Source organism: Salvia hispanica, chromosome 5 (assembly GCF_029641045.1).
Source record: "Salvia hispanica isolate PSC_SH4W2 chromosome 5, Shi_PSC_v1, whole genome shotgun sequence".
NCBI classification, from domain to species: Eukaryota; Viridiplantae; Streptophyta; class Magnoliopsida; order Lamiales; family Lamiaceae; genus Salvia; species Salvia hispanica.
Genome location: NC_142696.1, coordinates 159,667 through 185,940, shown reverse-complemented (window position 1 = coordinate 185,940; position 26,274 = coordinate 159,667). Strand labels below are relative to the sequence as shown.

The window sequence follows — 26,274 nt, the reverse complement described above, 5'->3', positions numbered from 1 at the left end:
CAATACCTTTCCCTCTCTTCTTTTCGAAATTTGGGTAATGTCATCGTCTTTATTCCCACTTCTACATTCAATCATTTACTATGATCAAACAACAGGTCATTCGAAGCTTTTGGTTTAAGCCATTCTAACGCCGGATAAATTTTTGGTTTGATGAACATGTGTGCTGAATTTATCAAGACCATCCAAATTTAGTTTATTAAAGGATATTTTGCTTTCAAAGTTTGGCCGTAATTTATATAGGAAAATTTTGACATTTGTTTTACTGTATATATAAAACTTATTTAAATCCTTATTGTTCTAAGACTTCACCCCTTCTATATTGTTATTCAATCACAATTAATGTTAATTATATAAAAAGCACATTGCTATTATTTGAGTTGATGAAGCACATTCACTCCTAACCAGACAAAATTAGACCACAAAAGGGGCAGAGGAACAAAGCATATTAGATTTAATTATTTTTATCATAGCTTGCCCATCCTCTCCATTAACTCATACCCTGAACTATTTCCTATTCATAGAACTGACCCATTTAATTCAATCAAATAAAAATCGATTTCATTATTTTTACCATAGCTTCAGATTCATTGCTAAAGAAAATATGAGATTGTCTTTGGATATATCTCAATCCTTGCTTTAGGCAGTTCTGAACTTTATGTACATTTTCTTATAGTATATTTGTTCAACTTTCTAGTTTATAGCAAAGGAAATTCATTCACATATATAACAAAAGATTCATTTTGATAGTAAGAAAAAAGGATATTGGCCTATAATATCATGAAAACTTTAAAAAAAAGTTGAATTTTTCCCTCGAACTTTCAACTTGACAAATAATATCACGAACTTTACCCCGAGTTTGTTATTTCCTATCATTGAAAAAATTCTAGCTATATTAATAGATTGAAGAACAATTTTAGAAGGTATGCTTCAAGAAAAACTATCCTCAAAGATTGAAAAACTTAAGCTCTTGAAGTTGTTATTGAGGAATTACGAAAAAAAATCTATATCATGATATTATTTCCCGGAACTTTTTATTGGTGGGAAATAACAAATTCGGGTTAAACTTCATGATATTATTTGCCAAGTTAAAAGTTCATGGAAAAAACTTAACTTTTTAAAAATTCTATAATATTAGAGGCCAGCATCCCTAAAAAAAATTTAACCAATCAAAATACAGCATAAGTTGGCTGAATTTAGTGTGACTTGGAATTTGATAATCCATATATCTACCACAACCAGACATACTTTTACAACGGCTGAGATAAAAAAAAAAAAAAAAAAAAAAAAAATTCTTGCATCACCTCATTTTTTTAAAAATACATCCATTTCCACATATTGTTGCATCTCAATCTTCGAATTTATATTAAAAAAAAAAGAGTGAATACAAGATTTTGTATGGTATGCCAGAGAAGACTATAGAATAGAAAAGAGAAGTATATGTCTAGGCAGCAAAGCCACAGCCATCCGCACTCACACAACAATTATTTGCAACCATAACCATCTTCACTTCTCCCTCCCTCTCTCTCTCTAACCTCATGAATAAAGAATAGTGTAACTTAACAAAGTCGAGGAGGATCACCCAATAATATGGAGTAAAATTTATCTTCGGCCGAAAAGAAATTATGTACGTCTCTGTTCAACTCTCTTATCATATGGAGTTAGCTTCCACCCAAACTTCTCATCTTCTTCCACAACACTTCCGATGCTACTCCCTCTGCGCCATTGCCAAACCAAAAGAAGAAACAAAGATCATTCCTCATCAAACAAGATAATTCCCTTCGTCCCATAAAAATAGACTTTTGGGACACCACAAATTTTAATGCATAAATGGTTAAGTAACTAGAGTGTTGTTACGGGAGAATGAGTTAAAAAAGGTTACCAAAAATAGAAGTAGACTATTTCTGTGGGACGAACCAAAATGGAAAAAACACTCCCTCCGTCCCAATAAATATGAAACATTTGATTTCCGGCATTGGATTTTATGCAGTGTTGTTTTGTGAGTTAATGAAGAGAGAGTAAAGTAAGAGAGAAGAAAAAGTAGAGATAGTGTTGTTTCCATTTTAGGAAACGTCAGTCCAAAAAGGTAAACGTTTCATTTCTAATGAGATAGAGGGAGTATCTACTTTTGTGGGAAGAAGAGAGTATATCTTTATTGCATTTACACACATGACATGACATGACATGAATCGAATCAAACTAACCCCTGAATACATTTCTATTTAACCATGTATGCTGGGTCCAGGTCCACTCCTCAAACTATCATGTCTGTTAAAATCTAGTCAGTCTAGCAGCAAGATCTACTAGTCAAGACTCAGTGGTCTTCTTTGTACGATGTAAATGTGTGTATGCATCATAGAAGCGAAATACGATGGAGAAAAACAGGACTTTATAATGAATGCCATTCATACCCTCTGTCGTTTTGGACTTGCTTGTGACGGAGAGCCCCTCCTGCGACGAGAAGATCCTTCATCTCTGTTGTCATCAGCCTGCACATGCCATAAACAAAGAATATCTCTTAGGTTGAGCTACAACCATCTAAAATCGGTCCCCTTACAAGAAAGACAACTTTACCTGTGTTTCATCTGCATTTGCTCCTTCAGTGGATGTATTGATATCCGCACCTCTGGTGTTCTCAGGTAGCAATGGCATTATCTGGCGTAGAATATTCGATAAAAGTACCCCTTCTTCACTTACAGCCGGTGCTGATTCCTGAGTACCTTGAACATGACTTGGAGCAGAAGCTGCATGTGGGAGTTCGGTACTTTCACTAAGGATCTGTCCCCCTGGAAATATACTACTTAGCAGTTGCTCGAGTCCTCTGACATGGGCAGAGAATCCTTGGTCATTAAGTTCTTCAGACGGTAAACTGCTGCTCCCTGACAAAAGTGTGCCTATGATTAGCCTATAACAATCCCTCTGTGGATTTGGTTACCACTGCTTTCCACTCATTAAGAAAAATGAGCTATATACCTTTCATCAAACAATCAACAATATAAATGATCAAACGTTGGACTTAAACAAAAATATATAGGAACAAGTATCAATTTTAAATGGTTGCAAATTTACCATTTCCTCCAGGGATTGGAATATGTTGCTGATGTGCTGAAGAACCAGGAACAGGTTGTTCAGGATTGCCACTATGATCATGATTTAGATCTGATGTTTGAGAAGTTCTTGCATTATTTAAGCTTCCTGAAGATAGATGCTGAACTCTAGCCAAAACTGGATATAGGATCCCTATTGAACCACGAGAGGAATCTGTAGTAAGCCCAACAGACGAAGGAACTGCTGCCACTACAGTTCTTAAGGGAATAGCTCTCAGTTGTGGTTCCCTATTGCGTGAGCTTGGTTCAACCGGCGCAGAATCTTGTTGTTGACTGGGACTTGCTCTATTGGGTGATGATGTACCAGTTTGCCCTTGAGACGGGGAAGTAGTAGGCTCTCTTCGAGGAATTAGTGAACCTGATTACAGAAACAAGAGGAAAAGGATTAGCATAACTGCCTCCAATCACGAAGGCTGTAATTTAATAGGCTGTCCACATTAACTTTATTCTTATATGGGATGGAAATGTTCAAATATTAGCATGAAGGAATTAAAGCTTTACAAAAATCATCAAGTTGAAATCCATACAAGCAGAAATGCAACAGCACCTGCTCGTATTCTGATATCAATATTTCTGGGCAGGAAACCTGTAGCAGCAGAATTTCCAGCTAAACCAGAGCCATGTTGAGCAGTACCCACAGGAACTGAACCAAAACTCGCCCCTGGTTGGAAAGGCAGAGGCTGAATTCATAAACAGCAGAGCATAAGTATGCGTAGCTGGTTGAACAAAGTGAGGGAAGTTCATTAAAAAATATGACCTGAACCATGATAGGATTGGGCCCGGTTGAAGATATGAAGACCGATGGTCCAGCATTTACCAATGCATCAGCCTAAATAATAGAAGCAATCTGCCTATGAAAGTACATTAAGCAATATGGTATATAAGACACTAGAAAGTGAACGGACATACCGATGATTGACCCATTCGCAGGGTCATCATGGCCCTACCAAGCTCTAGCATCAAAGCACCCAAATTCTGAAAAAGAGCTCCTGATCTTATAGCATTAGATTGAATTCTTGCCCGCTCAAATGAATCCATTACACTTGAATGTGATTCAAGCTGTCTTGAAAGTTGCTGCAGTGAAAGAGAGAATTTTATTCACACAAAGCACTTTAATTGCAAGAACTTCATGTTTGATTACATGATCTCCAGAGTCCGGTGTGAATTTATTGGGACACAGGCTTCTCCCAACCACACAATTTGAGGTTACAGCCCTGATAAGAATGAGGCTAGTATGCATACAGCAAGTTAATGATAGTCTTCATCATTCCTAGGCAACTGTATCATATTTTCAATTATCCGAACAAGATAGGAAATCAAACTTCTTATTACTAATATAGAGTTTTGAGAACATACCAACAAGCACTCAGTGGCTTGTTCAAGAAGAAGAAGTCTGGCAGATGACATCACCTCTGCCAATGACTCAGGATTCAGAAGCCCTCTTGGCTCACTAGAATACCCAGCAGACTCAAACTCTTGCCCATCACTCCCATTTTGAGCATTTGTGCTTTGGCCTGAAATCGGCAGTCCAAAAACAATGTAATAGCCAGCAGACTACAATAGAAACAACAGATCTGGTCAAAGAGAGAAGTATCTCACTGTAGGCAGAAAATTCTTGTCTCAAGTGGCTCAAGTACTGTAACAAAGTAGTCAGTGAATCGGGTATAACCTGCAGACGTAAAACCTTAATTACTAACTGACAACTTAGAAGACAGAAAACATTAGGGGAAAAGTATATAGTAATAATATTCTAAAGGGATATTAGAACATTTGACATTCTGTGGTATAGAACTCAAATACTGTTACTGATTTTCATCCATGCACAAAAGTTCATGGCTTTGAATTAAAAATAAACACTAGACCTACCGGCGGCTGCAAAGGCTCCACAGGAACAGCAACTGAAGCTGCTTGGTCAGATTGTGGTATACTAGAATTTCTGGTACCACTGAGTCCAGGTGCAGTTGAGAGATTTTCCAATGGAGGTTGCTGGCCAAGAAAACCATAGAGCATGAATTGAGTTGTCCACTAGATAGCAAGCATATTATACAAAAAAAGGGCACCTTGCTACAAACATTTAGAAACTTACATTTAGATCAATCCCTTCAGTGCCATTTCCATATCTTGTAACACCAAAAGAAGTAAGTACAGCAGAAACAATCTGCAAGATAAATGTCACAAACATAAATTTCTAACCAATCGCACACAGTTGAGACATGTCAAATGCTTACCCGATTTAGATCGGGAAAAGCTCCATCTCCCTGTTCTGATATATTGAAGGTTCCAACCACCATACCAGGGCTTATGCGACCGCCTGCATTCTGCCCTGCACTTGATGTTGGATCTGCTGCTGCAGATAGATCATAGAAGAATCTTTTTAATATAGGTCTGTCACTTATACAGCCATCACATTCATCAGAAGATTGTGCCTTAAATTACTTAGACTAAATCATTCAGAACAAAACTGAAAGCTCATAGCAATGGCAATGCAAACCAGACCTGGCTGATCTGACTGCTCTTCTGAGGTAGAAATAGGTTGTCTCACAACAAGATGCAGAGTGTGCCCATCCTCCACATCTAAAAACTTAAGGGTTAAGGAAATCAATGAATCATCTACAATCAGAAGGATGAAAAACAGCTTTAGTCAGAAAAATTGGCATCTTTAAAGGATGTAATCTGTGGGATCTAAAACTGTCACAACCGTTTCTCTGAACTTCAAAACAAAAGGTAAAAAATAAAAACAAATGAAGAACTAATGGAAAACTAATACTTAGATCAAAGGTGTTAAAGAAATCAAATCAAGGACATAACATAGAAGGATACGGTAAGCTGAGAGGAGTTGGTCATCCTTCAAAACTTTTCCACGGCATATAAGGCGTTGTTGCTCTGACAGGACACCAGTTACAGACGCAATCTGTTCCTTCAGTTCTGGAACAGGCACCTGCATTATGAAAACCAATGATATTATTTTTAAATGAAGAGTACTACAATGGTGTGGGAACTCATCGAAAGATGGATTTTATTGTCAATAACTCTTCCCCATAAACCAAATATCCCAACATTAACAGCTCAAACAAAGAAATTGATTCGCACCTCCGCCCCCTAACTATTTCCTTCTCTTGATAAAACATAATGCCAGACAGTGGACGAAGATGTTCTTTGGCCAGCAATGAAGCTACAGGAGTTGAAACCATGGACTCCAATTGATGTGGCCAACCCTAAACACTATTCCTAAGATATATTTTTATTGTTATCCTCCTAAACACTCATTATGGCCAACCCTACTCTTTCCATATTTCTGATCAGCTTAGAAAGATATGGTTTTTAAAGAGTTGGCAAAACATTACTCATGTTGAAAATAAAAGGTTTCCAACATAGGCATAGCCGAGAGTGAGTAATTCATTCTTGCTAGCAACTCCATTGTTTTAACTTAGCTTGCAATGCAATTATGCAAGCAAACAAGCAAGTACCAATGCAAACCTTGTAGATAAGAGATTGGTCATATAAAACTAATCATAGACATAATATTTTTCAATAAGTACCATGGGATAGCAAAATCAGATGAGAAATATATATTACACATTTATCCACCCGTAGGGTGAACGTTTGAGAATCCAATGTCTTGATCTTGATCTGAACAGAGGTTTGAGAACATTCAGCTGCATCCCTGTCGGAAATCTTTATGTGCTCTCCACCATTACTTCCCATCTTATTCAAGATCACCAAAAAACTGAAACAGAGATAACTAGCATGGTTAAGAAAGTGGAAATTTTTTAGCATTACCTTCTGGGAAAGGTATTTGAGCATCAAAGATTTAAAAAATGACCATGCCTATTATATAATTTTCACATTTTATAGTTCATGGTAGCATATAAGGAAAGTAGATTGCTTGACCTTTTATATTTCCTTTCCATATCTGACTCCTGACCCCACTGAGGAACTTGAAAAGAAAGCCCCCTACAACAGGGTATTCACCTTTTTTCTAAAGACAAACAACTTAATCACATTAAAAATCATGCATACGTTCTAAGAACATTTGAGTATACTAATTCAGTGAACAACTTGTGTTCAGTTGTGCTAAACACTGTGCACTTCTTGTGCCTTTTTTCTAAAATACTAGGATCACAAGTCCCATTAGCAAGTTCTGGCATTGACCAGTAAATGACAGTCCCAGAGTTTCTATCATGACCAGTTTTAGACTAAAAATTCCTGCTTGAAATTGAAGTTAATTTAAATCCGCACATCCTAGAGTCATCCAAGACTCAAGCCCTCGCATTTTTCTCTGAAAACAATCCGCCCATGAAGCCTGTGACAACAAAGAAACAAAAAGGGGGCTAATCTCGAATACTGGCTATTATACCTAGAATCTGAAGAGCAAGAGTAAAACCCTTGAAATTGAATCAAAGAAAAAACTAGAGATCCATCCTCATTTTTCTGATCAGCAGGAACGCGACAAACAAGAAATCATCGTTTGCAATCAACATACCAAGCTGGCCGATAAACACTAGGGTATTTCACATATGCAAGGGAACAAAGAAGAAACAAAGAATTTTCCAAAGTACATACAGAAACATAAGGATTTAGATTCGCAGGGTAAAAGAAATTAAACCTGTGTGAAACTGAAGGGTCGATCGAGAAGAGCGATTATGCAGAGAAAATTAAAAAACGAAAATCAAGTGAGAGAGGGGGAACAGAGCAGTCAGCAGCGGAGATGAAACTTGAGCGCTAGGCTGTTGGTGACGAACACTTGGAAGTTTACTTCTTGGCATGGAAAATTAAGAATAGTGGAATGAAGTAAAAAATAAAGAGTTTTAATAACTTAATCTGTAGTAAAAAAACAAAGAGTTTTAATAACTTAATCTGTATTAAGTATTAGAGTAAACTAAATAAAAAAGTCCCTAATGTTTTCGTTTGTGTCATTGCCTGCCTCTAGGAGAAAAAAATACCTTCACACAATCTAACCATAAACATAATCACATATTGTATATTTGTAGCCATTTTTCGGACCAGGCAATCCTTAAATTCGCTGACATATGAATTACTCCCTCCGTCCCGAATAATTCGGGTCACTTTGACCGAGCACGGGTTTTAAGAATTGTAATGAAAAGTGGGTTGAAAAAGTTAGTGGAATGTGGGTCATACCTTTATATATTAGTTTTATAATAAAATGTGAGTAGGAATGAGTTAGTGAAATATGAGGTCCATTACTAAAAATGGTAAAAGTGAAGTGGGACAAATTATGTGGGACGGACCGAAATGAAAAACTGAGATGAATTATCTGGGACGGAGGGAGTATGTCACATTTCTGTCAGCAACTTCTTATATGACATCCTAATAAGTTTTGGTACTTTATACGTAATTAAAGTTTTGTCAATATTTCTACACAAAAAAAAACTTCTTATATTCCTCTATTTCTAGTTAGTGGTAACAATATACTACTACTTATATCAGGTAGGAAATTCATTGAGAAACAACAAAAAATATGAAAAAATAAAGTTATTTATGAAATAAAATCTGAATCAATAATATATAGAACAAAATAGCATTTCATATTTAGTCAAATGATACAAAAATTATTTTCTTGAAAACACTGACATTTAAAATATAGTGAACTACAGAAATGGTCGTTGAACTATGGGGTTATCTCATATATGGTCCCTGGACTTTAAAAATATCACCAGCAGTCCCTGGACTATGGGTTAATATAAAAAACGGTCCTCTTGCACTGTTTCGAGACGAAAACGCCCTTTTTGTGTGGGGGGGGGGGGGGACTTGAGCAATTTGGTTTTTACACTTTTAACATTTTAAATCTGATATTATTTCAGTTACATACTAAATTTGATATTTTAAATTTGATATTATCAACAAGATATTACAACGCCTTAGTTTTAATCAATATTTAATAGCTTTAATCATAAATCAATCATATAACACGATTTATTTTGAAATATATATGCATCTAATGTAAGACTAATATAATTTTCGTATATTAATTTGAAAACAATCAAAGTTACTAGAAAATTTCAACAAAAATACTCCTATATAAAATTTTTAGTCAACTTTATAATATTCTATCACAAGCAATTATAACAATCGAATGGATGCTAAATAGAATAACTCTTATTTTTCCATCATGATTAATATTTTTTTTTGTACTTCTTCAATTCAGCTGAATATTATATTAAATAACAAAAATAATAGTTTTAATCAATATTTATAGTGTCCATGAATTAATAGTTTTAATTAAAAAAATTTATTGATATTTAAAAATCAAAATTTAAAATTTAATTTTATAAATTAAATCTAATATTGAAATAAAGAAACAAAGTGAAGGATGACAAAAGGGGAAGAAGAATGATAATTTGAAATAATATCAGATTTAATACATACCTGAAATAATATCAGATTTAAAATGTTAAAAGTGTAAAAAGACCAAATTGCCCAAACCCCCCCAAAACCCCTCATAAGGGCATTTTCGTCTCAAAACAGTGCAAATGGACTGTTTTTTATATTACTCCTCCCTTCCCTGAAAATTTGTCACCTATTTCCTTTTTCGTCCGTCCCTAAAAATTTGTCACCTTTCACTTTTACCATTTTTGGTAGTGGACCCCATATTCCACTAACTCATTCTCACTCACATTTTATTATAAAACTGATATATAAAAGTAGGACCCACATGCCACCAACTTTTTCAACTCACTTTCTATTACATTTCTTAAAACCCGTGTAGGGTCACATGGTGACAAATTATGGGGGACAGAGGGAGTAATTCTTAGTCCAGGGACTGCTGGTAATATTTTTAAAGTCCAGGGACCATTTATGAGATAACTCCATAGTTCAAGGACCATTTTTGTAGTTCACTCTTTAAAATATTATTTCATTACATATCATCGAACTATTGTTAATCTAACCCTAACTTTAAGACAATTTTATATTTATTGATGTTTTATTAAGAATTTTAATTTAGTTCCAACTGAAATTTTTAACATCACGTGAATATATAGGGTTTATTAATAATAGTATCTGAAATTAAGATAATGTAAATTTATAAATTAATATTAAAAAATTAGATACTTTCATAATAAATAAAATCGATCGATAAATCAAGGTAAAAAACAAATAAAAATTAGGAAAAATAGAAAACATTAAAAAAATATCAAAAAATGAGTCTTATAAGGAAGAAAAAGTCTTATTTTATTATTTCCATATTAATTAATGCGGTTAATGGTAAATATGTATATTATAAAAAAATTAAAAAGTGTAAATAATGATAAAATTTTAATTACGTATGAAGTACCAGAACTTATTAGAAAATTTCATAAGAAGTTTTTGACAAAAATGTCTCACAAATCACATGTCAACAATATAATGGAATGACAAAAATGCCCATTTAGGGCTTAAGGGCATTTTAATCAGAAAAAACAAGCTATGTGATTATGTTTAAAGTTAGGATCATCTGGCGATAATTTTTTTGGTTAGGAGTCTACAGTGAGCCAGTGACGACGTTCATAAATTTTTACGCAGTTCACTCTAAATATTAACAAATGGAACGGAAGGAATCTATTTTAAGGTGGATTTGGGTTACAAATGTTATCTAGGAGCCGATCACTTGTTCCAAAACCCTACTCCATATTAAGATTATTTTATTATATTATGAGTGTGGATTAGTTGGTGATTCACTTTGGTCCGTAATAAATTAATAATATCTCAGTCCAACTCCTTTAAAGTTTAAACATAGCATGAGTAATTTAATTTAGGGAATAGAAAAGTAGAGAGAGTATGAGGCAAAGAAAATTTATATAAAATCCATAAAACAATGAATAAAAAAAAATGCGAAGCTAGATTTTAGCGATAGGTTGTTGATCTGTTAGTTGAGGCATCCATGAGGGTGGAAGCATCCCAGTTTGTTCGTGCACCGTTTTGAGCAAGGGAGGGAGCATCTTATATATCCCAGCAACTTCCTTCATGGCATCATTAGTAGCAGCAGCAGAGTCTCCGTTGGTCCAGATGCTGAGGTTGGGCTGGAGTCCGCGCACGGCCTCGGCATTGGTCTTTGCAAGTTCTTGAAAGACTCCCCCATTTATCATCAAGTAATCCCTCATGGCCGCATAGTTTCCTCCGAATGCACTGAGAATGGCGCGTATGTAGATCCCTTGAGCCTCGGCCAGAGCCGTGAGGCCTTCGGCTTCCTTCTTCTTGGCGTAGAGGTCGCCCTCCACCTTCTGCTTGCGTTGATATAACTCAGCCTCTGCTGCAGCCTTGAGCGCCTCCGACTCTTTCTGCTTCTGGTAGAGATAAGCTTCCGCAAGTTTTTGTTGGGCGTACAAGGCGGAGTTGGCTTCCTGCGACTTGGTTTCAAACTCTACGTTGGCTTTGGTGAGGAAATCAGCCTTGAGCTTTTCTGTGGTTGTGAGTGCGTTCATTCTCTCGACTTCTCTCTGGAGTTCTGCCTCACGGATGGCCACTGCTTTCTTGGACTCCACCTGCGCCACTTCAGCCTCCTTGGCCCATCCAGCTTTCTTCATAGCGAGTTGGGCGTTGGCTTCGGCAGCCATGGCCTCCTGCTGGTTCTGGTAAATCTTGACCTCGGTCTCCACCTTGCATTCCTGTTTCTTGCCTTCTCCGTGCCTCTGGGTGGACACGATCTTGGTCTCGGCGTCGATCTTAGCAGCATTCTGTTTGGTCTGGCCATCTCGGAGCTTGGCGCCAACCTCGCCCTTCATCTTGGCCTCGGCAACGTCAATTCTGGCCTGGTTGGCGGCTTCCATCTGGATCTTCTGGCCGAGATAGGAGAAGTACTCGTGGCCTTGGACGTCGACGAGCTGCTTGACGTTGGCGTTGTAGATGAGGAGGCCGAACTGGTTGAGTTCGAGCTGGACTTTGTCGAACACCTCTTGCTTGAACTGCTTGGTGCCCTTGAAGATGTCCTCCATGGTCATGGATGCAGCCAGAACCCTGGTCTCACCCTCGATCACGCCCTCCACCAGCTCGGTCACGTGGTTGGAGGTGGTGTCGTGGGAGGACATGAGCTTTGCGTACTTGAGGAGGCTCTCGTGGTCGTCTGTGCGGGGGCCGATGGTGAACACAGCCGGGAGGATGAAGGGGAGCTTCTCCGCGCTCATGGCTTGGACCTCGAAGGTGTAGTTCACAGGGGAGAGGTCGATTCGGGTGTATGTTTGCCCAGGAAGCACCCACGACTTCCGAGTCAGCTTCATGTCCTTGATCCATCCTCCCGTTATCACAAGGTATTCCGATGCTCGAGCTACTTTATACATCATCACCATCTATTCTAATCTAGGCCTAATTAATTTGCAGAAAATTCAGATTTGTGATTCAAGCCACAAAAACTCTTATTTATACAAAAACTCCCAGTATAACCAAATCCCGACAAGGAAGGAGAATAAGGAATTAATCAAACGAGTAATCTTTGAATCGACTTGGTTCGGGGTTGTTAATCACAACACTAATTCATAGGAGTACTACTACTATATTAATCAAATAAGTACTCCATAATTTTCTTATAATCAATTTCTCCATCAATTAGAGATATTCAATTATTGATTACCAATATATGCACCCCAGACATATCTAATTAATATTATAGCTAACGCACCTGATCAGGCACCTGATCAGGTGCGCATATCTTGAAAATCCCAATTGTATTTAATAAGATATAGTAGTAAGTACTACTAGGGTTCGTTTGATAAGAAAAGTGGAATATAAAAAGATACGTAAATTAAGTTAAGTAATGCGGGCTTTGTGTCCATATATGTGCGAAAAAAAGTTTTTACGGAGCCCTTCCCTCTTTTAAAATTTGTACTAGGAGTACTTAATTACTTCCTCTTTCAAGCCTAAAGAAACAACGCAGTCCCCATAGTTCCTACTTCCTACTGTGAATCCAGAATCATCTTAATTAAAGATCAAATTTTTTGAAAATCGAATGTGCTTAGATCATCACAGAACCATCAATGTATTAGAGAATCAAATAGAAAATCATTTGAACCATTTGAATGGAAAAAATCATAGAGAAAAATTGGTAAACAAGGAAATCATCTTTGTTGTATTTTCAGCAGCAATAAAATGAAGAAGAAATATAATTGTTTCAGAGAATCAAAGAAAAACTTCAATTGAACCATTTGAATAGAATTCGAAGAGAAAAATCAGACAAACACAAGAGCTATCTCAACCCAGATTTTTCATCATCAAGAAAAAAAGAAACAGAGAAACCATCATCCAGATTTTAGAACCATATTCGACGAATCTAGAAACCACGGGAGAAATCCATCCCACATTCAACCAACAATGGAGTGAATCGCACTCCATTCTGTCAACCATGGTAGAAATCCAGGCCATGACTCGGCGCCGGCCGACGATGTGCCTGTGGCCGTGTTCCGACGGCACTGATGGGGTCGCCGATGGTATGAACTTTATTAACCGGAAGAAAAGAATGGGAGGAGAGGGTGTCTGGACTGTGAGTGGGGATTGTTGGAGAAGGAGGGGTAATATTGGATATCTTGAGAGGATAGTTACGTAACCTATCAAATTTGTAGGATATATAACTGAGCATAAACAGTGTATTTTTGGTAGGCCGAAACGGGTCCTTGAGTTTCATTGGACCGACTCCGGGAACCACCGCGCCGCTGCCCCCATTCTTCCTCCTTTGCAAGCGTGAATTCGCCGCCCGTACTCGAATTCCCGGCTAGGGTTGCGAACCACGCCGCCCTGTGGGACCCGCCTCCCAATCCACTATGCCTAGTGCCCACGCCCTCAGCGGCGCCGCATTGGTGCTGCTGTTGTCGATGGCGCAATTTCGTCAATTTGAGGCCACGCACCGCTGCGGACGAAAACGGATTTGTCGGCTGGCCGAGACACGACATTTTCCTGGCGGCGCCGGTGAACCGTACAGAGATAAAGCTGGAGGCGGAGGCGGAGACGGGTAGAGAGAGAGGAGTGTTGTTATTGCCGAATGCAGCGGGCGTTCTGCGCAAAAGCTTCTGCATCACTCTGGTGCATCTCAAACTGAATCCAAATTGTGGATACGACGAGCTTGAGGTGAGAGTGAAGAAATTTTGTGCTTTGGGTTTGGCTGTTGAAATGGTTTTGGCGGAGAAGAGAAATAGAGGTTGAGGGTTTAGAGCATCTCCAATGGTCGGCTAGCGACCGGCTAGCCGATTCGTCGCGCTGGCCGATCGGCTAGCCGAACCATTGGAGTCGGCCAGCGCTAAATCGGCCAAAATATCGGCGTCCGCTGGCCGATCGACCGGCGCTGGCCGCCATTGTAGCGTGCCGATCGGCCAGCGTCGATTTTCAAGGCATACTAACATTTTTTTATGTATTTTTTTAATAAATTAGTGAGGAGTAGAGTGGGGCGGTGGCTCGTGTGTGGAAGCCCAGATTTTTTTTATTATGTAATTTTTTTGATTTTTAGTTAATGTACTTTTTTTAATTTAAATAAAATTAACGAATTTTTCCCGTATATATGTCGTAAATTTAATTCCGTATTGTGATTTTAATTCCGTAAATTTAGTATTTTTTGAATTATTTTTATTGCGGCTGGCCTATGGCTGGCCTAAATCTGATGTGACAGGTGGATTTTTAGTGCTGCTGACGTGGCAGGGGGAGAAACTGCTGGCCGATTTCTGGCCGAAGTACCATTGGAGATGCTCTTAGGGTTAGGTACAGTCGGTTTTTTGTTAAATCATTTAAATGTTAGGATTATTCTATTTGTTATAGTACATCTCAAATACTCCATTTGGTCGCACGCAATCTATATCTATCTATACATATATAAAAGACGAGTTTGGGCCGTCTTTTGAAATATTTATAAGTTTTTCCTTTATTTTCAAATATATACTCCCTCCGTTTTTTCATAGTTGAGTCATTTTACCATTTTGAAAAGTTTCTTCATAGTTGAGTCGTTTCCTTATATGGTAACTTTTTCTTCTTTCTTACTTTGCTCTCTCTTACTTTATTATCTCTACTTTATTCACTTTATACTTTATTCTCTCTACCTTTCTTCTCTCTTACTTTTTTATCTATTTATTTAACACACCCAACATTCATTTCTAAAATTCCGTGCCGAAAAATTTCGCTTCAACTATGAAAAAACGAAGGGAGTATAAATTATGGACCAATTTAAATACATATGGAATAATTAATTACAATAAAACTGAATTTGTATGGTTTTATAATTATTTTCTTATCAATTAAATGCAAACTAATCACCTTATGGTCAGGCTGCGTTTGGTTTGGCTTTTAGGGCCAGTTAGAGTGCACTACATGAGCGCTACAGGTGTTTGGATTGTACTTTAATTTTGCTGATAGGCCCGAGCATTGGGCTTCAGCCCGTCGGTTTAGGGTTGTAATGCTAAGTTACACAAACTTTCAAAAAGGTTGCGATAAGAATCTTTCCGCTATCGTAAATCCTTTTCTGTAATACACAATTACCAATTTCTCCTTGGTTTTCTAACTAAAAAGTTTCTTCCCCAAATTTGAATTGAACGACTGCACAACACATTCTGCTCCAAGATCCAGAATCGTTCTCGTTCTCAAGGAAGGCGCCGTTCCAATTTGGCCTCTGCCATCGCTCATCCACGTCCAGGTGAGCTCTAAGTATTGTAGCATAACCGCATATTAAAGCCCGGCGCATCATTCTGTGTTTAATTATGAAGGCTTTGTAGGGATTTGGGGCTTTTGTAACATACAATTGTTACACAACATTCAAGCCAATTTGAAATTAGTCTTGAATTATTAATTGCTATGTAGTTGGTTCCAACTACAGCATTAGAATACTTGATTTCTCGTATTCTATTTCGCCCTATTGCGTCTGGAATTCATGATTTTCTACATTGTTGAAACACTTTCAATTTCTTCGGGACTTTTTCGGTGTTCGAGGTGGGGAATTTCCATCAAAAGTTCTGCGTAAATGCAATGGTTGTGTACAATTTTACCCAACTGACAAAATTCCTCATTCTTTATGGAAATTCTGAAATAATTTGATACAATTTACTGAAGTTGCTTCATGTTTTGCTGATTTTTGGAGAATAATGGTTTTATGTTTGCATAATTTAGTCTTTTTGTTGTTCTTTGTCAAAGTCTTGACTTTTGTTCTATGCTTGATGTTCTTTCCATTGATACTTTGATTAAAATACGGCTTTCAAACATATGTTGTTGTTTTTTTTGCTACTTCCTTTGGGCGTATGCGCACATCGGCAACAGAGGGTAGTGATTCCATTTGTTCCCCATTAATCTGCCGTATCCCAAAGCTGCGCCGAAAATTTTTCGACGAAGATGACGATAATGTGGAAGATGCGTCAAGGTTAGAGGGTGTCGAAGTCTTCTACATCCCTAATCAAAATGGAGAAATGGTTCCACGAATTCAGAATGTTCACCCTCCCAAGCCAACCAAGAAAAACCTCAAGCCTTCGTCTTCACCACATGGAAGCTCGTGTGGATCGTCAAGCTCGTGGTGGCGAAGCTCCTTCAAGTAGTATTTTACGGGCAACTCCATGCATGGGTTTATCAATAATGGCTAGTAGGATGTGTGTTTTCTCTGTCTACTGTATTGTTGCTAATGATTAACTCAAATGTTTAAGTACTATGAATCTATGTGTGGTATTATTATCTATTTGTTTTCACTAGCTTATGTACTCCGGTTGGAACATTGGCCCTGCGTCTAATCATGGTATTATGTAATGTTGTTATTGGCCCTACTAGGCCTCTATTGTTAACTACTCTTTCACTTTGCAGTTCTATTTTTTTTAATGGTATGGTTTTGTTTGGACAAAAACTGGGAACCATGAAAGTCTGGAAGGGTATTAATGGAACTTTGTAACATTAGGTTGATGAAAAATACAAACCAAACAGTAGAAATTCTTTAAGGCAGATAATATAAATGTCAATCCAAACACAAGTTACGGATTGTCGATGCCCAGAAACAGTGGGCTATTAAATGACAAACTCTTTTACTAGAGTATTGGAAAATGTCAATTCAAACATGCCCTCATAGTTTGACTAACTTTGCCGTTAGTAATGGAAGGTTGTATGGTTTTAGGCACTAATTTAAATTAAGTGAATTTATTATAATTATTGTACAAATTATAGTATGTATCAATGTATAAGCCGTTACACAATAATTCCATTCATGAAAATTTATTTAATCTAATTTAATTCCTATCAAGACTTTGTAACGTAACTAATTATTAGTGAATCCAAATAAGTTAATTAGCCTAAACCCTCTATAAATATGTCTAATTTGCTACCTTCTTACTCATTTTTTCATTGGCTTTTCCCTTTCCATTGTTGGATTTTCTTCAACAAAACATTGTTTTCCATATGAATATCACATTCCTTAATGAATTTTATAGCCTAACAATACTCCATCGGTCATCAAAGTGAGATATGTACGTGTTTTTGAGATGGCCAAGCCCGATGACAAATTAATTGTCATTGGTGTGTGTTCCATGACAAAATGGTAGGGTTATAAAAGGCGAGTTTTGTTATTTTCTGTTTGAAGTTCTAATATAGCTGGAGGCAATCCGACATGATGGAGAAGATGACATCAACATAGGTGATGAAAGTGTTGTAGATGATGAACGGAAAAGGAGGCAAGCAGATAAAAAAGGTTGGGAGAGATTAGAAGTAAGATGAATGCATATTGGAATAGAAGAGAAGATCGATGCAGATTAATTCTTAATTAGTAGTATAAACTTTTTTATTGATTCCAATCAGTTGGTCAATTTATTTTATTGAGAAATTTTTGCCAAATTTACTAAGCAATATATTTTTAGAAATTTGTTGATTTCAAAATTTGATCTTATATATTTATGTAATGATTTTTTAGTATATATTTTATGCTTTCAGATTTGTATGATGGTGTGTTTATCATTTCGAGAATTATTTCACGGTGTAAAATAAGTACGAGGAAAATCGAATGGATCGTGCAATGCACGGGTGTGATACTAGTAATGATAAACACCAACATAGATAACATAATTATGAAACTGGATCATTTATACAAACTTCAAGTTTTTATATTAACATGAAATAATGATAGTAAAACATACTAAAGGGTAATTGATGTAGTATAAAAAAGAATAAAGGCCAAAATTAGTCCTGAACATATGACCATTTTACGTTTTTGGTCCTAAACATTATCTTTTGAATTTTTTGGTCCTGAACATATGGAAATTTGATCATTCTGGTCCTCCGTCAACATTTCGGTTAAAAACTAAGAGCATCCCCATCCGTGCTCTTAGCTAAGAGCACGGAGGTGGGCCCGGACCCGCTTTTACTCCTTGTCCTTAGCTAAGAGCACAACACCCACATCCGTGCTCTTAGCTAAGGACAAGCTCAAGAGTCTCACCATTCTATTATTCAATTTAAATACTTCAATTACTAAAAACATTTCTACATTATAAAAAATTCATTAAAAATAAAAATTACATATTAAAATCCTAAAAAATAAAAATACATAATTAAAATCATAGAAAATAAAAAAAAAATACATAATTAAAATCCTACAAATTAAAAATTCCCATAATTAAAGTGTTATGGGAATTTTTTTGTGTTGAAGTGGGGGTATTTATAAATGAAAATGTGAATTTTGGGAAAAAAAATGAAAAATAAATTAAAAGTGGGTAAAAACTGATATAATTTTTGGGAAGTGGGAAAATATTTTTTTTAATTTAAAAACATTTTTTTTAAATTAATTTCGAATCTCTTAAAAATAAAAAATAAAAAATTTGAATATGCCAACGCCTAAGCCGTTGGCCAATCAGAGAGCGCCACGTAAGGGTGCTCAGCGGCACGGACGTGCTCTTAGCTAAGAGCAACGCCATGCCGCTGGCACGGACGGACAGCTCCCATCAGCGGACAACCTCGTCCTTGCCGCTGGCAAGGACGGACGGACGGCGCTAAGAGCACCGCTGCGGATGCTCTAACGGTCAACGGGTATAATCCCAGTTTTGATCAAATTAAACTTTTAATTCTATTTTTTATTTCCTAATTAATTCCCTAATTATTTTTATCTCACCCACGGAGCGAGAGCTATACTTGTTTGCCCCCCTGCATTTTCTAGTATTACGTAATATACTAATATTAGTAGTATTATATTTTTGTTCATTCAAACCTAGAAACATTTAACACGAAACGAGAGTGACTGATTATTAATTACGGAAATTGTCTCTTATAGTTATAGCATCATCAAACACCATTAATTAAGGATTCTTAAGTTTGGTTAATTGTTATAAGGGTAGTGATTTATAGACATATGTTTCCATGCCATAACACCCTTCTATTTTTTGCCATAAAGTATAATTTATATTGTAACTAATACCTAACATTAACTATCCTTATCTAAATGTATATCAGTAATCGATTTCGAAAATTATGAGTCCAACCTCTTGAATCAATTACCTAATTAAATCCAAAAATTATGAAAGTAACATTTTTTGAATTCTTGAGTTGGGTCCATTTTGGACTGAAACTTTTAAGTGTGTAGTATTATATATTCATTCATGCATGCATGATGATTGGAAAGCCATGTTTGATGTAAGTTGTAACTCATATAGATTCGTTACTCTGTCAAACAAAAGACTATTTCTAAACTCATATAGAAACATCGTTAGTGACTTAACCAGTATGATATATGGACTATACATGCATGACCAAATACTTAATTATTACTCCACGTGATTATACCCAGTATGCAATTTGTTGCAACACATATTTATGTTTTAAATATTTGTATTATACAAATTCTCCATTTAGTGGAGTATTATTTTGCCAACATAATTATTCATTCATGTCATGTGAAAATAAGTTTTTGAAAACACTTACGGAACTGGAAATTGGATTTATAATCATTAAATTACAACTTCATAATTATTAGTACTATCTTCGTCCCTCAATAGGAGTCACATTTAGTATTAGCATGGGTTCTAAAAAATGTAAAGAATAGTGGATTGGAAAAATTTTATATTAGTTTTATAATAAAATATGGTGAAATGAGTTAGTGGAATGTGGGACCTTAGAGTTTTGGAAGGGATCAAAGTCGGGAGATACCAAGTTCCAGTCCAGCATCCAATCTGCAAATGATACCATCATCTTTGCCCAGGTTGATATTGGGATTTTGGATGATCTTCTTCGGTGTTTTCCTTTGCTTACGGGATTGAAGATAAACTACCAGAAATTTGTCCTCATCCCGATGGAGTGTGAGCCATAGTAGGTTGTCAAAGCAACCACTTGTTTAGAGTTTGGAATTTCAAACTTGCCAGTTATCTATCTTGGAATTCCTTTGGGAGCCAACCCGAGAAATGTGAAAACCCAAAATCGAATCATTGAAAAAGTTGAGAGGAGACTGGCATTGTGGAAAGCAAGGTGTCTATCGAAGGTAGGTTGATTGGTCTTGATTAAATCGGTTCTAATCAATCTTCCTATGTACTACCTGAGCCTCTATCGGATGCCTAAGAAAGTAGCAGGACACATCATACAAATGCAGAGACGATTCTTTTGGGGCAAGAAGGAGGGAAAGAAGGGGGGGAAACCTCTTTGCATGGGATGTCATTCAATAACCAGTTGAGCATAGAGGCTTGGGGGTCGGAGATTTATCAATTAGAAATGTTGCTTTGTTATTCAAATGGTGGTGGAGATTTGCCAATGAGCAGAAACCACTATGGAAGAAGATAGTTAAATCTAATCATAATACAAGACATAAGTTTTAGAAAATGAAGGAAAACGTCCAAGGGAGCATTTTGGGACAGATCACAAGTACCAAAGGGCTTAACAATGAAACTCAAGAGATAATGAGGAAAGGGATCCATATGAGAGTGGGAAATCGAGCCCAAACGAGATTCTGGATGGAGTGTTGGGTTGGGGATGAGTGTCTTCCAAGACTCTTTAGAGTCTTTACCTTGTCCTCCCAAAAAGGACATTACATCCAAGAAATGGGACCCGGATCAATGGGGAGTGGAATTGGAGATTGTCTAGGAGAATGAAACTCTTTGCATGGGAAGATGATGTACTTGAGGATATGCTACTAGCAGCGAATCACACTGTTATGAGAAAAAACATGAGAGATGTGAAGATCTGGTCACTTGACAAATCTTCATATTTTTCTGTCTCTAATTTTATTGTGTAGGTAAACCATCGACTTTGTAGTGAGAGCTCTCAACACAATCAAGGACTTCTTGCCTGGAGAAATCTTGCCTCACCCCGAGCACAACTTGTTTTGTGGGTTATTCTACCGGGCAGACTTAATACTAGACATACTTTTTCTTGGATAAGGAACATATTGCTCAATTTATTTCCGTACCACTCATGATCAATACCAAGGACGATAGACTTTCAAGAATTGGTGTGAGTGGAATTGGTGATGATCGGTGTGTTTATTGCAAGATGGAGACAAAAACAATGGAGCATGTTATGTTTAGTTGCAAGGTGTCGAGTAGCTTGTAGTATCACTGTTGCAAGCGATGGAATATTGATATGAGTCTCCACAGAGAACCAGTTGTATGCTTCGAAGCATGGAAAGGGTCACCATTCCAGAAGTTAGATAAGAAGTTTTGGATAACGATGTTCTATGTGATTACGTGATTATGTGGATTGTTTGGGACATAAGAACTAAAATCACTTTTCAAGAGTTTCAACCCCAACTGGGAGCGTGAGAAGAAACGCTTATTCTGGACTCTGGAGACTTAGCACTTGGACTCGAGGTTGGTGCCCCGAATTCCCCTTCTCACCAGAACGAATGAATGATGAGTGGAATGAAGTTAGTGCTTGGAGAGAACCCAAGAATCAACAAAAGAACAAGAGCCTCTAACGTGTGCTGGAAAGCCAAAGAAGAGTTTAAGAAAGCGAAGCATAGATGAACTTGTGCTTGACCTTGCTTTTTTATTCATATCTCGCTCTTGGGTAGATTGTTAGCTGTTGTTTTTTTTTTTTAAAAAAAAAAAAAAAAAAAAAAAAAAAAAAAAAAAAAACTCTTACACACTTATTAGTCTTTCTTATTCAAATGGGTACCTATTAATAAATTTATCAACAAGTAAACGTTAATAATTTAGTATTAGTATTTTATTTTGTAGAGTATTGATTCGTTTCGTTTCAATTATTCGCCTCACATTGACAACAACATTTGTATCAAATATATACTATAGTTAGTACTATATTTTTATGTAGTAGTACAACCGACTATGCAATAATTACAAACATAAGCCATGTGATTAACCAAATCATATGGTTTAGGTAGATAAATTATTATCATTCGTACACCTGTACTTAAACAGAAAAAATAGCATGTCCCTTTGATTAATATTACTATTTTTTAGTTGGAATAATTAGTTACTTAGCTACTGTACTTAATTTGGTATTAACATTATTTTGACTAATTGCAATTTCAAAAGAGACGTCAGCCCGCATGTCTTTTTTATTTGCTAGCAATAAATGAATAAGTTGTCAATTAACCCAATGATATTAGTAAAATTATTTTTTATAATTAGATAAATTAATTATTATCATTCGTACACCTGTACTTAAACAGAAAAAATAGCATATCCCTTTGATTAATCTTACTATTTTTTAGTTGGAATAATTAGTTACTTAGCTACTGTACTTAATTTGGTATTAACATTATTTTGACTAATTGCAATTTCAAAAGAGACGTCAGCCCGCATGTCTTTTTTATTTGCTAGCAATAAATGAATAAGTTGTCAATTAACCCAATGATATTAGTAAAATTATTCATTATATTATACCCCCGAGTGATCAATTGCTAACTCATCATTTAATTGCTAACTACAACTAATTTAAGGCCATGAGATTTTAGAAAACGTGTGGTCTACAATTTGCCACGTGTAATTTTCGTTTTTATTAATTAAATAAAAAAAATAAAAAATAAAACTCCAAATTAGGGTTTTTGATGAAAATATCAATACAGTGTTTCGAAAATATCAACGCAATGCTTTGAGAATGTCAACACAATGCTTTAAGAATGTTAACCCATTGTTTATATTAATATTCTACATGTATTATATTGACATATTTTATATAGTATGTTAGAGCACTCCCAATGGTCTCCCTTATTTCTCCCTTATTTCTCCCTAACTCCTGCCACATCAGCGCCACATCAGCACCAAAATTTATCCCCAGTTTTTAGCCAACTTTTAGCCAACCTCTGCAATGGTTTCTCCCTTATTTCTCCCTTATTTCTCCCTAACTCAACATTTCATTTTTACATCATCACTAATTTAATTGTTTTATTTTAATATATAATAAAGCTAGCTTATTTAATTTATAAGTACAAAACAAATAATAGTAATAAAGTTCGTTGTATTAAATACGGGTACACATTACAACGAAGAAAATTAAAAAAAAAAAAAAAGTACACGAATGGAAAAAAAAATCAAAAAAAAAATTCAAAGAAAAAAAAAATCAAGGGCGGTGGGCGCGGTTTCTATTTGCCCACAATTCTTCGATGATATCGTGTTGTAGTGCTTGATGGGCCTCCTTCTGGTGTATGTCCATGAACGCCTGGAACCGTTCATGTTCGTTGTGCGGTACACCCTGGCGGGCGGACTCGGTTGAGACACCGTGACTCGATGATGCAACACTTGGGTCGTTGGTGACGTCGAGGACGCCTTCGTGTTCATCTTCGATGATCATGTTATGCATGATGATGCACGCATACATGATATCGGCAATATCCCCCTGGTAGAAAAAGCGCGTCGGGCCCTTTACCAGTGCAAATCGCGATTGGAGCACCCCAAATGCCCTCTCCACATCCTTGCGCGCAGACTCTTGCGCTCGGGCAAAATACCTTCTTCTATCTTCGAGTGGGCATCTGATCGTCTTCAGAAACACGGGCCATTGCGGATAGATGCCGTCAGCCAGGTAGTACCCCATGTTATGCACATTGCCATTGGCCGTGAATTCGATGGAGGGGCCTAACCCGTTGATCCGCTCGTTGAAAAGGGGCGAGGAATTGAGAACATTTAGGTCGTTGTTCGACCCGGCTATACCAAAATAAGCATGCCAAATCCAAAGCCGTTGGTCGGCAACGGCTTCAAGAATGATGGTGGGATGCGTACCTTTGTAGCCGGTAGTGAACTGGCCTCGCCACGCGGTTGGGCAGTTCTTCCACTGCCAGTGCATACAGTCGATGCTGCCGAGCATCCCCGGAAAGCCGTGGGTCCTCCAGTGCCAATCCAGTAGGAACTGGCAGTCAGCTGCGTCCGGCGAGCGAAGGTAGTGCTCCCCAAATATCTCTCGCACGCCCTGACAGAAATTCTTCAGGCACTCGTTGCCAGTCGTCTCGCCGCAGTGCAGATACTCATCGAACATGTCGGCGGACCCTCCGTATGCCAACTGCCGGATGGCAACAGTGCATTTCTGTAGGGGCGATAGTCCGGGCTTCCCTGCTGCGTCTCGCTGGAGCCGGAACTCGGGGTAACGCGCGGACAACGCATTAACAATGCGCAGGAAGAGGGAGCGGCGCATTCTGAACCGGCGACGAAATACATCTGCCGGATAACGTGGTTCCTCCGCGAAATAATCGGCGAACAGCCGATCGTGCGCACCAGTGTGGTCGCGAGGGATGTATCGGCGCCGCCGGCGGATTGGCCGTTGGGGGGGTGGCTGCTGCATTCGAGCGATCTCGCTTTGTATGCGGCGGGAGATATAGTTGTTGATTGGGTTGTTGGCGAAACCCGCTACATCCCATCCGGTGGGAGCGGGAGGTACCTCTTCTTCGGAAGAAGAATGTGATATTTCCTCGTCGGACTGAGCACGAGACGATGAATCAGAACTCATTTAATAAAGATGGAGAGAAAAAAGATTGAAAATTTGTGTGAATGAAGTTTGTGGGTGATGAATGGAGGAAGAGGATGAAATATTTATAGGGGTGGAATTTAGAATATGACCGTTGAAGGAAAAAAAAAAAAAAAAATTTGATCATCGCCGGATTATCGCCGAACAGCTCCCCACAGTGGCCGGCGATGATCCGGCGATTTTTCGGCGTTAAAACGCCGCTTGGCGTAAATTCGGTAGGAAATTCGCCGAAAAATCGCCGACCTCCTCCCAATGGCCGGCGATAAGTCGGCGATATCCGGCGAAAAATCGTCGGATTATCGCCGTCGCCATTGGGAGTGCTCTTAACATTTCTGCTTGTACGAAAAAATTAAAAATTTTCAATTATTTTTTCAAATTTTACTTCGGAACATATGCATGTAGTATATCGTTGGAATCCTTATAAAATTATCTTTAATTTGATATATGTTATATTAATTTAAAGTTTTGGGATTTCTTTTAAAAGTTAGTTATAACTAATGTTGTAGTTAATTGACATTAATACCCCTATTGATATTTTTTGGAATTAATCATATGGCATTATTGACATTTTTCGTTGATCATATTGATATTTAGGGATTAATAATCTAAGCCCTTAATTTGAATATCTAATGATTATTATTCAGTTGTAATTAGTAATTAAGTTATGAGTTAGCAATATAACACTTTTCATATTACAAATGCATGGTTATAGATTAAAATTTTCAAACTCACGTGTATTGAGATTAATTATTGGTCTATTTTATTTCAGATTAGTCTCATTTTAAGTTCTTAATATAAAAATATTGAAATTATCTGTTCGTTAAAATAGTACTAAAAGTTAAAAATTATTGGTTTATTTTACGGATATTCGTTAAAATTTTAATTTCAATGTTTCAGTTAAGGAAATAGTAAAAGTTATGGGGTGAGATATTCCTTTTAAGGATAAGAATTCCTGAGAAAATGATAGCTATAAATTATAGTATACCAATAATCATCAAAATGAAAAATGCGAATAAATACGCATATGATATTGTAGACCTTTAATTGGTCTTATGGAAAAAAAAGTATTAGGCTGGATTGAAATTTAAATTTCTTCAAAATAATCATAATATGGATTGAACTAATTTCATTATCCTATAATGTGCTGTGTGTCACACTCGGATTAGTGCCCACATCATATCGATGATATGAAAATTTAGTTTTTTGACAATTTATACATCTCAAAATAATAATTTAATGTGCCCTACATAGAATATGAAATGGATAATAAAGTTGCACTTTTATTATGGCCTTAAATACGATATCCCACATCTTCCCATGTGCCTTTTATTCAATAAATAAATAAATGTCA

At 36.9% G+C, this 26,274-nt stretch overlaps 2 protein-coding genes and 1 long non-coding RNA gene across 10 annotated transcripts; 1 reads left to right on the top strand and 2 right to left on the bottom strand.

The window, feature by feature from the left end:
• Nucleotides 1-1,335: 1,335 nt before the first annotated feature.
• LOC125189069 (ubiquitin-like domain-containing protein CIP73) lies at nucleotides 1,336-7,881 on the bottom strand. 8 transcript variants are annotated; one of them, XM_048086253.2, is made up of 17 exons: nucleotides 7,711-7,880; nucleotides 6,996-7,083; nucleotides 6,681-6,831; nucleotides 5,925-6,042; nucleotides 5,601-5,678; nucleotides 5,333-5,451; nucleotides 5,191-5,262; nucleotides 4,971-5,090; nucleotides 4,704-4,773; nucleotides 4,461-4,618; nucleotides 4,014-4,178; nucleotides 3,862-3,933; nucleotides 3,652-3,784; nucleotides 3,067-3,462; nucleotides 2,572-2,876; nucleotides 2,409-2,486; nucleotides 1,336-1,714 (listed from the first exon to the last, which is right to left on the bottom strand). In XM_048086253.2, the coding sequence occupies exons 2-17, from the start codon at nucleotides 7,013-7,015 to the stop codon at nucleotides 1,706-1,708; spliced, it is 2,064 nt and encodes a 687-aa protein (XP_047942210.1). In that variant the 5' UTR covers nucleotides 7,016-7,083; nucleotides 7,711-7,880; the 3' UTR covers nucleotides 1,336-1,705. The 8 variants fall into 8 exon arrangements, with proteins under 8 accessions (XP_047942210.1, XP_047942211.1, XP_088915114.1 ...); XM_048086254.2 differs by having other exon boundaries at nucleotides 5,333-5,448; XM_089058988.1 differs by having other exon boundaries at nucleotides 5,333-5,445.
• Nucleotides 7,882-10,894: 3,013 nt separating this feature from the next.
• LOC125189070 (flotillin-like protein 4) lies at nucleotides 10,895-12,583 on the bottom strand. The gene has a single exon (XM_048086259.2). The coding sequence runs from the start codon at nucleotides 12,383-12,385 to the stop codon at nucleotides 10,940-10,942; it is 1,446 nt and encodes a 481-aa protein (XP_047942216.1). The 5' UTR covers nucleotides 12,386-12,583; the 3' UTR covers nucleotides 10,895-10,939.
• Nucleotides 12,584-15,598: 3,015 nt separating this feature from the next.
• LOC125186322 (uncharacterized) lies at nucleotides 15,599-16,813 on the top strand. Its single transcript, XR_007170414.2, has 2 exons — nucleotides 15,599-15,702; nucleotides 16,320-16,813. It is a non-coding gene; the product is annotated as an uncharacterized LOC125186322 (long non-coding RNA).
• The last annotated feature ends 9,461 nt before the right edge of the window (nucleotides 16,814-26,274 follow it).

Coding starts and splice junctions, on each gene's coding strand:
- LOC125189069 (XM_048086253.2), bottom strand. CDS start 7,015: ATGGAAAGGAAATATAAAAG. Junction 6,832..6,995: donor ATGGAAAGGAAATATAAAAG/GTCAAGCAATCT, acceptor TCTCTGTTTCAG/TTTTTTGGTGATCTTGAATA. Junction 3,463..3,651: donor TGATATCAGAATACGAGCAG/GTGCTGTTGCAT, acceptor TTCTGTAATCAG/GTTCACTAATTCCTCGAAGA.
- LOC125189070 (XM_048086259.2), bottom strand. CDS start 12,385: ATGGTGATGATGTATAAAGTAGCTCGAGCATCGGAATACCTTGTGATA.